Below are 15,487 nucleotides of genomic sequence, written 5' to 3'. Positions count from 1 at the left end.
AAACCTACAGCTGATCCGTCTGACCTAAACAATTACCTACCCATCACCAATATCTCCACCCTGGCCAAGCTGCTGGAGAAATGTGTCCAACTCCAACTAACAAAACACATTGATCAATTTGACCTCCTCAACCCTCATCAATCAGGCTTCCGAGCGAAACATAGCACGGAAACAGCTATGACACACATAATTGATGACGCCCTCCAAATTCTTGATCGCAATGAGTCCTGCCTCCTCATCCTTCTTGACCTCTCTTCAGCATTTGACACGGTCAAACATGAGAACTTGCTGGAGCTGCTAAGCGCTAGAATGGGTCTATCGGGAACTGTTCTCAAATGGTTTTCGTCCTTCCTTCACAACCGGTCTCAGAAGTTCAAGATTGACAATGTGCTATCTACACCTGTGCCTGCAGATCTAGGTGTCCCACAAGGATCCTCCCTCTCCCCCACACTGTTCAACCTCGTCATGGAACCGCTCGCCACCTTGCTCCAAGCTTCCAATGTCCAATTCCATATGTACGCCGACGACACACAACTTTACCTAAAGCTACAATCCCCGGAAGATATCAAACATCTGAACTCCACACTTATTGACACTCAATCATGGCTAGCCGATAATCACCTCAAACTAAATGCTCTGAAAACTGAGTTCCTACTCATCTCACCCCCGGCGAAAATTTCCACCACCCAAACCTGGCTCAATAACCTAACAGCACTCAATGTCCAACCTACCATCGTGGATTCGGCAAAATCCCTAGGCATCACACTCGACGCCAAGCTCAACAGTCAGCAGCACGTTAGCAAAGCCACAAAAGGAGCTAATTTCCAAATCAACACACTGAGGAAAATTAAACCTTTCCTCCCTGCCGAAGACTTCCAAACTGCTGTACAAGCTTTAGTCATCCCTCGAATAGACTACGGAATTGAGGCCCTCAGCGGACTCCCACTATCCACAACAGCACCATTAAGAGCATCACTGAACGCTGCCGCGAGACTCATTACTGGCTCAAGAAAACACTTGCATATATCCCCAGATTTAAAGTCTCTAAAATGGCTGCCTTTTGAAGCCAGAATACAGCGAAAAATTGCTGTTATGACACACGCGACCGTGCACCACAAGGCACCCAACTACCTCGCTCAAAAGTTGTCTATATCAGGAGGTTCGAGATCCAATAGAAGCACAAAAAATCTACTCCTGAAACCTCGTAGATTCCGGAAAGAGAAAACATACAAGCGCTCCTTCTCAGGAATGGCACCCAGGATCTGGAATGCGCTCCCTCCTGAAACCAGGCTTATCTCCTCCACCGCACTCTTCAAGAAAGAGGTGAAAACCATCCTTCTGGCCAAGATCTCCTGATCCTTATAGGTGCTGGATCAGAGACTCTGCATTGCTCTGTATCACTGTTCACCTTGTCCTTTGGCACTATACTTCTACTTGAAGGGGGACACTCTTACGCTACTCTCTTAATACCGACCAATATATGTTACACTTTGGTTTACTGATTCACTCTCCCGATGCCCCCACTCAGTGTTCTCTATACACTAAGACATTGGTATAAGCCATTCACACACCCAAGGTGTACCTGAACACCTCTGTAGTGGGATCAATGATTGGTGCTGTCTTATATTACCTGTTTACCTGTTTGTATATTGATATGTTTTATGTATGTCATTATTATCCTACCATGTCAGTGACTATTATATTGCTTCCGTTATCTCTGTTCATTCCTACTGCCCCTACCCTGTCTTTGTGAAGCGCTCTGATATCTGTAAGGATCTTGTTCGCGCTATATAAAACTTTGAATAAATAAATAAATAAATAAAATAAAATAAATAAATAACTGCTGTTACAGGTAAGTAACGCGTTTCTTACTTTTCATCTGTATTAATCCAGATTTGATTCCCTAGTTTGGTCCAGCACGCAGTGCGAAAGTGCAGCCCAGGGGTCTTCATTTGTGCGCCCAGTATGCATCTTATTGTGCTAATTAGGAGTTGTCCAAGCAGTGGGTGTGTGCAGGGCGAAAACCTGGATGGCGCCAACATTCATGAGGAGAAGGAAGCAGAATAGCATTATGACAGACGGCATTAATGAGGCATTGGGGAGAAAACGCTGACGGATTAAGTGAAAGAGCAAAAACATGGACTCTGTGTATTCACTATGGTGTATTCGTTTCCTTATTTCAGAACAGCAGAAAATGTGAAGGGCAAGTCTCTGAGATGAGTGGATCATTCCTAATCATCTGCGATCGCTTTTTTTAGGTCCTGGCTAGATAGCGCATGAGCTGTCTCGAAGAGACGTGTTGTGTTCTATCCGTTTGCTTACATGCCACCCATCTCCTACCAATGATAAACTTCACTTCTTTGATGCCATTCGTCGTGGCATGCGGATGTGATGCCCTCTTTGTGTTTGGCCATCCCATAGCGCATGTACACAAATACATGTCTCCTGACAGTGCTCCCGGTGTGCAGAGCTATTTTCTTTTGTTTTCAAGCACTCCATAGGAGTACTTGTGTGTTCAGGCAGTCTACCTTGTACACATACCACTAAAATGCATGGGTTTCTTAAAAAGCTGCTAAAACGAGAACAGCACTTGTTTGAATTGTTTTTTGTGTACCATCTGGTGGTATTTGAGTGCTTGCTCCGTAGTTCGTCATGCTATTACGCAAACACAAGCCGATACCGTTGGGGAGCTTTAAGTGATCCGTCACTGATCTTGCTACAATTAAGGGTTTTTCCCCCCCGTCGTAGCTTGCCCATCTCACCAACCCTTCCTGCTTGATCCGACCCTCCCCCCACCTACCTCCCTTGTTGCTGCTTTTTAGGTCGAGCGTAGCGAACGGACCTCGTGTATACTTTAGTGTACTTATAGTATTTGTAAATGGGGGGGGGGTGCACGCGCTGGGACTGGGAGGTGCACGCGCTTTCCGTCTCGGATCTCGGATTTGACCTCGTGAGCGCGCATGTGTGCGAGCGCGACTCTGCCATGCGCTTAGGAAAACGAAACCTAAGAGCCGCGCGACGTGAGCTGTCTACGGTAGAAGCTCACGCGCGCGGCTCTTAGGTTTCGTTTTGACTTGTTTTTTAATGAGGGCAGACAACAGGAATCGCCCGTGTTGTGTGGCGATCTTGCGGCCCCTGTGAGAAGCGTGGCCTTGGAAACTGGGCTTCACATGCGTGGGCACTATTTTCGCTGAAACTTGTTTGCAATTCTCTCGGAGGTGTGGCTATGGCCCAGAATTAGTACCAGCGGCAGGAATAGCGGAGCAGAGCGGGAACTGCCAGGTATGTCATTGCACAGACTAAGTGGTGGGGGCATCGGCATGAGAGGGGAGTACGGGCGCAAGAGTGCATGTTGAGCTGCCTGATTGTTTTCTGAATGCAGCTTTCAGTGTTATAAGCAGTATCACACAATTCCGTTAGATGGTCTCTGAGCACCAACGCACCTTCAACATACAGGGAAGTCACAGCCACAGCCTTCTTCAGTGGGGTACAGTGGGACTCGTGCAGGGACATATGAAGCTTAATGACCTCATGTCAGATGCTTACCAAATGTAATCAGCACGTTTTAGACATCTGTAAAAATAGTTTACGAGCACATTTATTGCTACTGAAATAGGTAAACAGGTGATGGGGTGCTTGAAAACATTCTCAACAGCTCGAGCGCGCGCCTCTGCCCGACGTGCAAATGCTACAATCATGTCATTGCTCCCGCTCCACAACACTTCATTCCACACCTCTCAAAGAAAACCCACAAAAGATCTCAACTTGTAGCCATCAAAAGAACCAAACCCCTCTTAACTTCTACTGCTGGCAATTTTTGTAATGTACTGCAGTTTTTAACAGTGCAGCGTTCTTCAATCCTGCCTCCTGACACTTTTTTTCCAGACTTTTATATAACGCGGACTCGACCCGAAGGTATCAGATCGGTTTAGATAGGCACCAGTTGCATCACAAACACACATTCATTACATTAGGAACAGGAAGAGTAAGTGATTTGCACAAAATGTTGAGCCCCCCCCTGCCGAGACTTAACCCCAGTTCCCCAGCTTCGAGTTCGACCGTTCCAGCCGGTAGGCCATATCCTCCGATGAACAGACGGATAGACGAGGTAGGGGTTACAGGACATTAATCTTTTCCCTGGCATCAGTAACCATGAGTGGTGGGCTTTGTTTGGTGAGGGTTGGTCCTACAGTGGTGTATTTCGTAGGAGAGGGATGGATGTTATGATCCCTTCAACTGCAGCAGTGTGACCGGTATGTCATGGGTTACCCCCTGCGGTTGGTCTGCAGGGGAGGCGAGTGGTTTGTTTTACAGCTTGACACGATGTTGTGCTCCTTCAAAAGTGTTTGCATGTCAGAGCCTTGGGGGGTGCATTATTTTCTATTTTTTTTGGCCTTGGGTTGTTTCTTTCGTGACTTCTAACAGGCCTAATGTTGCCCTGTCCGATACCCAGCACCCCTTTAGCAGGGGCACTTCGGACCTCATCTTGCTCCTTTTCGGTTGCTGCTTTTCACTGCCCCACGTTCTCGTGTATGGCATTTCACAGCATGACTTGACTGTGTCAGAGTCCCCCTGTCATTTGTATCCATGCTCCCAAAGGGAGAACCACTGGAACAACCAACTAACCGGGACTAAATTCTCGCCTACTCTGATCCGCTTAAAAGAGACAGTAAAAACTGCCTATTGATTCGGGCCCCTTGTAGGTCCCCTCCTCACGCATGCTTACATTTAGGATTTCGGTGAGTGATTGCCTAACATGACACCATTGTGCTGCTGTTAATTTTTCATGGGGTCTTTGTGAGTGCAGCTTGGAAGAGGGTGAGAGGATGTGGTGTCATGGCCATAGCTGCTGACTGTAGCAACTCTGTGTCGGCTCATCATTGATGTTAACAAGCTGGTCTCCATGGTAATGTTGTGTAGAGAAGTGTCCTATCAGCGACTGCTCAATGATCTGTGCTGCTCTCTAAGCTACTTGTAAATTTCAAAACGTATTACGACTGCATTCTCGCAATCAACAGTTAAATATGAGCCCCAAATCAATAAAGCTCCGAAACATAACGTACTACAACACAAATAAATTACTACTCAATCTGCATAATGCTTCAGTAATCTGTTCTCGCAGCTTCCACACACCTGTAGTAAATCACATTTCCCCTGCTTCTGCAATGGAAAAGGAAATGCACATTATTAATGTACACGCACAGCTCAGGTTACAGCACAAACAGTCACACACGAGCTCAGTAATACAGAGGTACAAATTGACCAGAGTCCGTGTAGGCACACACATGCTGACATAATGTCCCAACAGATGTATAAAGAAACAGAGGCTGACGAGAACCGACATAACACAGAGATAAGAAAATAGACCACCGCACACACCTTTTTGATCCTATACACACTCCAAATAACAAACATTTGCAATGCAATAGGTCTCGCATTTACGCGAGTTTCAGCTATTGGCATTCTAAATGACTATGCCTTTTATTTATGTTTTAAAAACGAAAACAAAACTAAAAGGCATTGCCATTTATAATGTCAATAGCCCAAATTCGCGTAAATGCGAGACCTATTGCATTGCAAATGCTTGTTACTTTTGGCATGATCAGATGATATTGGAGCACTTGTTCTGCACTTGATATTGGAGCACTCGTTCTGCACTTGATATTGGAGCACTCGTTCTGCACTTGATATTGGAGCACTTGTTCTGCACTTGATATTGGAGCACTTGTTCCGCACTTGATATTGGAGCACTTGTTCCGCACTTGATATTGGAGCACTTGTTCTGCACTTGATATTGGAGCACTTGTTCTGCACTTGATATTGGAGCACTTGTTCTGCACTTGATATTGGAGCACTTGTTCCGCACTTGATATTGGAGCACTTGTTCCGCACTTGATATTGGAGCACTTGTTCCGCACTTGATATTGGAGCACTTGTTCTGCACTTGATATTGGAGCACTTGTCATAGTGCTAACACCAGCCAATGGTATTAGAGCACTTTTAGTGCTCACGAGTTACATTGCACAATGACACATTCATTGTTGTAGGCAGGGGGAAGCAAAAGTGATTTACCCATAATCCATTGTTCAGCCGATCCAGAGATTCGAACCTGGCTCCCTTGTTGGCAGATCTGGCCGTTATGCCACATCCTCTCATCACTTTAAAGCTCCTCAACTGTTTCTCACTATCATGCCCACATTTCGTCAGCAAAACCCCGTCAACACCTCAAACAAGCATTGGCAAAAGCCATTAGATCTCGGCAATGCCTGAGCTATTGGCCTTGTCAATGTGATCGTCTTTTAGCCATGTTGTCTAGCAGCACATCTGCTATTCAGCATGGCTGAAAGTTACTGAAAAAAGCGCTATGATGCGGCCAGCACAGGCCATGTCGTAGCGCTTTTTTGTTAGGAGAGTCAGGACAACAAACTCAACATGGGGAGTGAAGAGACTCTGCGTCAGCTGAATATCCTATGATTCTAAATCAAGCATAGACCTAGGCGCACACAGAATAAGTATAACAGTATGTTAATGTAACATATATAGTACAATATGCAAGCCAATAGATAACAGAAATGGTCTTTTGAAGAGTTTGGAAAGTTTGCGGCAAATCTGACTCCATGTTGAAGGTCTCCAGCGCCTTGGCGCTATTAGGGTGTTACGAAATGTCCTTGTGGGACTCTCTTCAAAGGTTCACAGAAAAACTGCCCAAAGAAGGCCGCCGAGACTTTGAGGAGTTATTGCACGAAGGAAGCTTGGTGGCAAATCAAGTTATCAGCGCTGAAGCTAATGGAGCGACACGGTCTGCGCACTCCTATGCGCATGGAATCTGTGCCAGAAGATCATCCTGGCTCCGTCTAACTGCGCTAAAACCTGAAGCTTAGTCACGGATTCTCAACCTCCCGTTCTCAGCATCATCCTTGTTTGGCACTCACACAGATGAGATGTCTAGAATGAAGACAGAACTAGATACCCTAAAGGCAGTAGGGCTTGAAAGAAAGGAGTTCAGGCGCTGATGCAGACCATACGATCGGCAGCCCTTCCATCAGAGGGTTCAAACCCCTCATTGGCAGAGGCACCGACATCAGCAGAGCCACTCTAAATCCCACTATCAGGAACGCCGTACTCCCAGAGGGAGAGGGGCCCCTCGTCAATCTGCTGCCTCAGCAATAAACTCCTTCGAAGCAATGAATGCTCACTTCCCTCATCGCCGTTTCCCACTCCAGTGGGAGGGGGAGTATAGCCAACCATCTGGAAGAGTGGCACGATATCACAAGAGACCAATGGGTGCTAAGTACGCTGTGGAATGGTACTCTCTACATTTCCGACTTCAGCCTCCCAGATGCTGATACTGCAACAGGAAGTATCCACCCTCCTGTAAAAAACAGTCATCAAGGTAGTTCCTATTTCGCAGCGAGGTCAAGGGGTATACTCCAGGTACTTCCTAGTGAAGAAGAAATGCCGGAAATCAAAATACAGACCTATCCTAGATCTTCGTGACCTCAACAAATCATCACAAAAAAGAAGTTCCGCATGTTGGCTCTCCACCAAATATATCCCCATCTCCAACTGGGGGATTGGATGTGTTAGCTGGATCTGCAGGATGCATACTTTCACGTCCCAGTCAATCCCATCACAGGAAGTTCCTTCGTTTTCTGATAGGATCGACCCATTATCAGTTCAAGGTACTGCCCTTCAGGTTGAAGTCCGCTTTTCAAGTGTTTATAAAGTGCATAGCAGTAGTAGCAGCTGCTCTACGATGACTGGATTCTGAAAGGTCCTTCTCCCCAGAGCGTGAGGGCCCACTATCCGTAATCTAGCCCTGTGCCAGAGGCTGGGTCTCCACGTCAACATCAAGAAATCGACTCTGCATCCAACGCAAAAAAAACCGATTTCTGGGCTCAACAATAGACTCTGCAGTAGGAAGAGTGTTTCCTTCGGAGGAAAGACTGTCATCTTATCACTCTGAAAAGTAAACCGATTCTGCGCAGCATCTCCTTCAGTCCGTCAGGTTGCATCTCTCCTAGGGTTGATGGCATTCCGCATTTTTCAAAAACATGGGGGGTGGGGAAGGGAGCACTTTCTTCAGTTGTCACACGCCTCTCAGACCATTTGACATTGGGCAATACATCACAAAACCCGCCTATTGGCGGAACATCTTCCAGGCGCAGACAACAACTCTGCCAATCTCAGGAAGATGCAGCAACAAGTCTACGAGTGGGAACTCCACCCAACGTGGATGTAGGAGGCCGTAATTCACCACTGTGACATCCCCACCGCCTTGTTTTTAACCGCTGACAGGAGCCCATTTATTAAAATTTAATTAGCCCTCTGGTATTGGGACCCCTGCCAAGCCGTTTTAATCCCACTTCACTTTTGACAACACTGCACTCTCAGTAAGAATACCTGCTCCGCTGTAATCAGGCGTCGAAGCACACCCGGGACACATTAGGTGTCACTGGGTGGGCCCGATGATGAAGCATGCCACCAACTAGGTTGGTGGGTGAGGGCTTCATGAAGACACAAATAGGTGCCAGTGTACATGTCATAGCGTTCTGACACACAAGTCACGAATAGCTAGTCCTTGTTGATACATATACGCTTTCCACATTGACCAATCGGCTGAACTGCAGAAAGAGCTTTGAATACACTAGACATTTGTAAAGCCGCTACATGGTCTACACCACTCACCTTCACTAAGCACTACTATGTGGATGTTCTAGCACGCCTACAGGCTAATGTAGGACATGCAGTGTACATACACTTTTTCAAACAACTGCAACACCCACTGTTTAGCCACTGCTTTTTGGCAAGCGCAGCTATACAGTCTATACAAATCATGTGTATCTACAGCCACACATACCTCGAACGGATTACGTTACTTACTCTGTAAGCATCTGTACTTGGTATGTAGTGCTGTAGATTCACATGCGCCCACCCTCCTCCCCGGACACCTATGGTTGTTGCAATTCTTACCTATAATTTCATTTGCATGGACATTTCTTTACTAATACTTTTACTACATTCTCACCCTCTTGCGGTAAAATAAACAATGGAGTCGATGCCCATGTGCACTATTACCAAGGGGAGTCACCTTACCTTGTGACTCAAAAGACTTCTTCAAAGAAAAACATGCACACATCAGGACTCAACACTAAATGGCAGGAGCATGCAAAGCATGCGAGTCCACAGCACTACCTGCCAAGAACAGGAAAAAAAAATCGTTGCATATAAGGTTGGGTAATACCGCAGCATCATGAAATTAGAAAAGGTACTTGGTTCTAATAACTTAGTATTTCTTTAAATTGTTTAATACAAGAACTAGTTTTTTCATTATGTGCTCATCTTCAATCATAAATGGTGTTTGTGTACACATGTGCAAGATCCTAGGCAGTTTGCTTTTCGTTCTCCTTTGCAAAGGCAGCATTTTTTTTACGTCTAGGTAACATTAATATAGACTTACACAACCTATTGTGTTTAAAGCATAAGCAGCATTGCCAGCTGTTTTCTTCTTTTTTAGGAGTAAATATTATGGAATCCGTTCCAACCGGATTATAGGCTCTTGTCACAAAACACTTTAGTATCAGTTTGATGCAGCCAAGCAGATCCACAGCCCCAGCATGGAGCACAGCAGTAGTTAGTATAATTATTCGTTGTACCGCTCACTTTGGGTATGATTACTGAATACAGGGCAGTACCCTTCATTGCTGTTAACACTGATTTCTCTGATCCCTTTGTTCACTTCACACACGATTCCATTGCTCTTCAGGCCTTATCCTCCGGAGTAAGGTTATCAGATGCTTTTCCCTTCTATCACCCACTCCAGCTCCCTGTTTTTCTCAACATCAGGAGAACTCCTGTTGAAAAGAATTGGAAGTGAGTGGTAGGTTTAGATTGTTACACTGGCTTTGAGCTCTATTTTGAAAGGATTTTTCTCTGGTGCTCCCTCTTGTGAGAGATTGTTTGGCTCTTGTGTTTACCGTTCCTTTTGGGATAAAGATGCTTCATGTGTCAGGAATGTTTCAGTACAGCAGGGGATGCTTTTCCTCTACTGGAGTAATTTCTGGTCCCTTCAAGTACTCCCAAGAGGCCCTTCGGAGGTTTTACTTCCCTTCCTTCAATTCCAAGTGGATCCCTGGTATTGTGGTGGATTACTGGTTCTCGCAGTTGAAGATCATCTCCTCCACATAAAATGGAAGGTGTGAATATCAGAAAGCCAATGTCTGAGGTCTCAACCACTGCATCGTACACTGTGATATCGAAGAGGCTGTAACGTTTGGAAAGTATGTATTGTGAAGATAAACTGCAGTGGGTAAAAATCATGAGGTCCGAAAAACTGGGGTAACACTTTGTACAAATGACATTTTTTGCAGAAGTGAATATTTCTAATGGCTTTGCCCATTCTGTGTTTAGAAATGCAGCCTTTTTTATTTTATCTTTGTACTTTGTGTAGAAATAATAAGCATGTTGTCTTGAGATGGACTTTGATGATCACTGATTAAAAAGAATTCATGTTATTTCTTTTAGATTGCCAGGGAGCATGGGATTAGGTTTTTCGAGACTAGCGCAAAAGCAAACGTAAACATTGAGAAGGCATTCCTCACGTTAGCAGAAGATATTCTTCGAAAGGTAAGTCTAAGTTACTCACATTTAGTCACACATTAGTTGAACTATTTTGTTTGTTTCTTTATTCTGAAGCCTTTAGCTTTGTCTTCAATGATGTAGAAGATGCACAAGAAACTTGCACGTGACTGTTGGACAAAAACTGGCCCTTCGCAATATATAATTGCTGCAGATGTTCTTCCTATTAGCCATGAGATATTTTTGTATTGTCCCTTGGATACCATCAGGGGCAGGGCACTGATCTTTGCTTTGATATTATTTTCTGCTATATAAGTTGTAGTGTGACCAGCATAACTGTATCCTCCGGAACTCCCTTTACCACATGTGATGTATGGAACACCATCTGAACCTAAGGAAGAAAATAAAGCGCTGGCTCTTCCTAGCAAACGGAAGCCAGAGGAGAACACGTTGCTCTGAACTGTCCAAGTCTGACACAAGAGGGAGACCAGATCCAGGCAAACTCTTAAACGATCCAAATTATGAACCACCACTGCTGACTTCTCACTTCAGGCTTTGGACTAACCTTACACTCCTCAGGGCAATCCTAATAACACAATCTTTACTGGTGGCCTATAACCAGAGCAGAACGAAACCAATCTCCTGCCCCAGATTGGAACCCCTGAAACCATAATACCAATGAAACCTGTAATCAGTAAAGCCATAGACGACTACCTTCAACTCTCAAACAATCCACCCGATACCTAAAGACACTCAAATACACAAATGTGCCACTTATAACTCACTGGTGCAGCGAAGTATGATAAACCTACTATTTATTATACCACTGGCAGTCATCTTGGATGACCTTTGTATAGTCCGTCTCTGCAAGTAAGTGTGTCCCCTCACAAGTTTCAAGACTGGACATTGTAAAGCATTTGAATTGCAGTTGCACAGATACCATCTACATAAAAGATTGCATCTAATGCGATCTCCACCTAGATAATACAGAGTAGCTGTCTTTACCTGCTGTGACAAGGACAGCACATGGGTTAACGTTTAGTTTCACAGTAAAAGCGAACTCTTATAGCACCTATAGAGAGACTTGTAACAGCCAAACTGCATACACTTACACTCCTTTCCCACCACCACGCTTTGTGCCTTGAACCAAGACAGAATAAAAGCACCACCCTGGTGCTCAAGCACTACACCAAAATACTTGCCATATGTTCCATACCCCAAACAAAACATCCTTCTAGTCGAGCACTCCCCCATGGTATAATGTGCTACCTGCCTGGCAATATACTTTGGCTTCTCGCATGAGGTATGAAGTGTTTTGCCAACACAATTGCAAATTACCTGCAATATTCTTTAGCTCATGTTCCACCTTGGACTGATGCCATCTCATTGTTGTGTTTATACTTGCATTGGAGTGAGCTGTGTGGGGGGATAATGAATTTAGGGTACAGAAAATTTGCAGAGGTACTCTGTAAATTAGGACAAACATAGAAGGTAAACTAAAATGAACAGCAGGTCAGTTTTTTTATAAACCATTTGCAAAGCCAGTGGGTCTCCTTTGAGACCAAATGGCTTTGCCAGTGCCTTTTGGCTATACTGTACATCATTGTCAAAATGCTGTGCAGCAAGGCCAAAAGGGGGGAAGAAGGGCAGGCATGCATTAATTTTTAGGCTCGTGCATGTGCCTACAAATGGGCACTGGTACTTTAAAAAATGTATTTTTAAATGTACTGATTCACATTAGATCGGTAAGCTAAAACAATTGTACTAAAAGAAGTGCGAAAGCACTATTCTTGAGGTGGATGTGCCAGCAGCAAATTGGCCACACCTACCCCCAAATATAAATAAAATGGGGGAAAAAACACACCGTAGAGTGTCGTAGAAGCAATGGGCATGGGGTGAGTAGAGGGAAAAAGCACACACAAGGGAGAGCCACATGGGATGGGGAGAAGCACACCACTGAGAGATCTACACTGGCTCCCCGTTAACAAAAGAATCACCTTCAAACTCATGATCCACGCACACAAAGCACTACACAAGACCGGCCCCGCCTACCTCAACAGCAGACTATCCTTCTACATACCCAACAGGAATATCTGCTCTGCCAACCTGTCCCTGGCCACCGTTCCACGCATCCACAGAACCACCTCCGGAGGCAGATCCTTCTCCCACCGCGCCGCCAAGACATGGAACGCCCTCCACCTACGCCATACTGCTGACCTCCCGGCGTTCAGAAGACTGCTCAAGACCTGGCTCTTCGACCACTAGCTGCTTCTCCCCCCCCCCCCCCCCCCCCAAGCGCCTTGAGACCCTAGCGGGTGTGTAGCGCGCTCTAAATATTTCCTGATTGATAAAGCAACAAGGAACTTGTTGGAGGGGTAGTTTGGCAGGAAGGAGCACAAGAGAGAGAGCTTGCAACATTTGGGAGACATAATTACAAAGTGAGTGGGGATATTTGGGAGAGGAATAAGCACATGACGGAGATGGAAAATACATGCTCTCATTTAGTGCTTTAGCCAAAAGAAAAAAGCAATTCCCTAAAAGTGAGCAGTGGAAGGATACTTGTCAGCCAAGTCAAAGGTTGGTACAAATGCTATGATCCTAGAGAGGGGCAGACCAAACATGGACATGGAAAGCCACTGAAAAAAAACAATTGACAAGTGAGTGACACTAAAGCCCACCAGTGGGCTGGCTGTAAGCCCCCTAAATTCTTAAGCCCCACAGTAAGTCTTTTTCAGTCAGACAGCTTGCTCTGTCTCGTAGACTCGACCTAAAATGTGTGTAGGTCATTAGCACTCCCTAAATTACGTAATTAACTGAATTTCCAAGTATTTATGCCGATTGGGTGACCTTAAATGCTTATCTTTTTTGTTCATCTATTTCCGTAATCATCGGAAAAACATTTTATGCAATATATACTTTTGTTCATCTCTCTAAAGGTTTGATAATACGAATAGGGAGAGGGGTTGGCTTAACGGCTAGGGCGCTCGACCTCGGACCTGGGGATCTGGGTTCGAGTCTCAGTAACGACGCCAAAAAAAACCTGTGATTCCGGGCAAATCACTTAATCTCCCCGTGCCTAAAATGAAAGTGTATCCTCATGTAACGTAACTGGTGCTATGTAAAGCGCTCTGATAACTGATTCGGTTCGGTTCTAGTTCGCGCTATATAAAACGCTGCAAAAAAAAAGGAAAATAAAAAATGTTTTTTGCTTTTCAGTTTATGAATAAGTAATCCCCTCTCCATACAAAATGTATTCCTATTATGAAGCACCCTTGCCTAGAAGAGCTAGACGGTGTTTGTTCTGCAGTAGTATTTATGAATTCAAAAGTAACATTTGCAAAAATAAGTGACCTATTTATTTTTTTTAATCAATATCGCTTCAAAAGAAATATAATACTTAACAAATGAAAGCTACCACTGACAGTTTGGTCTGTATTGGAGTGGTGGGGTGGCTGGCTGGCACTCAGCCATGTTATAGTAACTGCAGGTGGTAACTGAAATTGTTAGTATTAAGTACTGAGTCTTGCACCACTTAACATTTACTGTTAAGTGTACTAAGAAGAAAACTTCACAACGTCTAAAATTGGCTGCTTGTGCCTGAAACAGCTAGGCAAAAAAATGCATATGATTGTGTAGTACCACCCCTCAAATCTTCCCATTAAAAAGTCCGGTCTGCCCCATATTAAAACAACTGCACTGCTATAGTGTGCCATATTGATGCATACATGCCAATGTTTCAGAGCTGGAAAGTGGGAGATTTTGAGAATAGGAAAAATCGGGTGAATGTATTTCCCTGATTGACTTCTATTAAGGCTGACTCCATTTCAGACTGGAGATCTTGGCTTCAACAATAGGGAGTCATCGCCTGAATCGCATCTGTTGGCCTGTTTGATAATAGGACTTTACAATGGCGCCTTTACTTGTATTCGTTTCCACCTTGCCTTTGGTGCTGCTTTGTGTAGCCTAAATTTGGAAAGGTTCTCATTTTTCAAATTCTATGAATTCATTTATTGGTAGATTTAGTGAGTTTCTTGAGATAGCTGTGCGTTGTTTAGCAATGGCTTGATGCAGCTGTGCATTTAGCTATTACTTGAGATAGCTGGGGGTTTTAGCAGATTTCGTATTTGTAAACCAGTTTGGTGTCCTCTTCTGAGCTTTCATTGAATTGCTTCCCTTTCATGAAGGCGTTGACTATATTTGATCAGTCAGTAGCCCATTTAAACAAGACACCCCCCTTTTGAATCTCCACAAATTTTCTATGCAAGTCTTCAATAGGGTGGTTGGAATGGCTATGGATGCATGGTGTTATCTGATTGTATCGCATCATTGTGACGGATTGAGGCCAGATTCAGATTTGAGGTTGAAAAATGGTTTAAATGACCTACTTCAAAAAATGACCCAGCTGAGTAATGCCAGCTGATTCCCATATGTCGCATATAAGCCTCCTATGATCAGGCCTGCATTTGCCACAAGCGTCTGAGTCCAATCATGGATCAGTCTTAAGTCGAGGCACAAGTTTCCTAGCCAGTACCTTGGTTACTGCGACCATATTATCAGTTGTTAGGAATCAATGATTGAACATTTTTTAAACTGAGTTGGCAACTCTGTATTTTCCACTCTATGCCTATCCAGTGGGGCAGATGATGGATCGTTTGTTTCAGGAATATTAGTTGTAGAAAGATAATGGGTCTGATGCGATGGCAATACTCCATTTGAGCAGACTGAGGCCACTCTACTCTGAAGACTTCAACCTCAGTCATGTCACCTCAGATGAAAGCTTCAGTGAGAAGCAGCTAAAGATCAGTTTGTGCTCTAAGGGACAGGATTGCAAAGACGTAGTTTCGCCACTGTCTGTCTTTTCTGGATTCACACATTGTGCATCATTATTCCGCCTCCACGTGTTTGGTTC

General features: G+C 44.6%; 1 protein-coding gene across 1 annotated transcript in view; it reads left to right on the top strand.

The window, feature by feature from the left end:
- RAB10 (RAB10, member RAS oncogene family) overlaps positions 1 to 15,487 on the top strand; it is a 274,897-nt gene that overhangs the window by 222,373 nt on the left and 37,037 nt on the right. The window contains exon 5 of the mRNA XM_078650018.1: positions 10,525 to 10,626. Coding sequence (XP_078506144.1) covers positions 10,525 to 10,626 — 102 coding nt within the window. The remainder of the gene's footprint in view (positions 1 to 10,524; positions 10,627 to 15,487) is intronic.

Source organism: Lissotriton helveticus, chromosome 6, assembly GCF_964261635.1.
Source record: "Lissotriton helveticus chromosome 6, aLisHel1.1, whole genome shotgun sequence".
NCBI lineage: Eukaryota > Metazoa > Chordata > Amphibia > Caudata > Salamandridae > Lissotriton > Lissotriton helveticus.
This window is presented reverse-complemented; position numbering and strand designations above follow the sequence as displayed.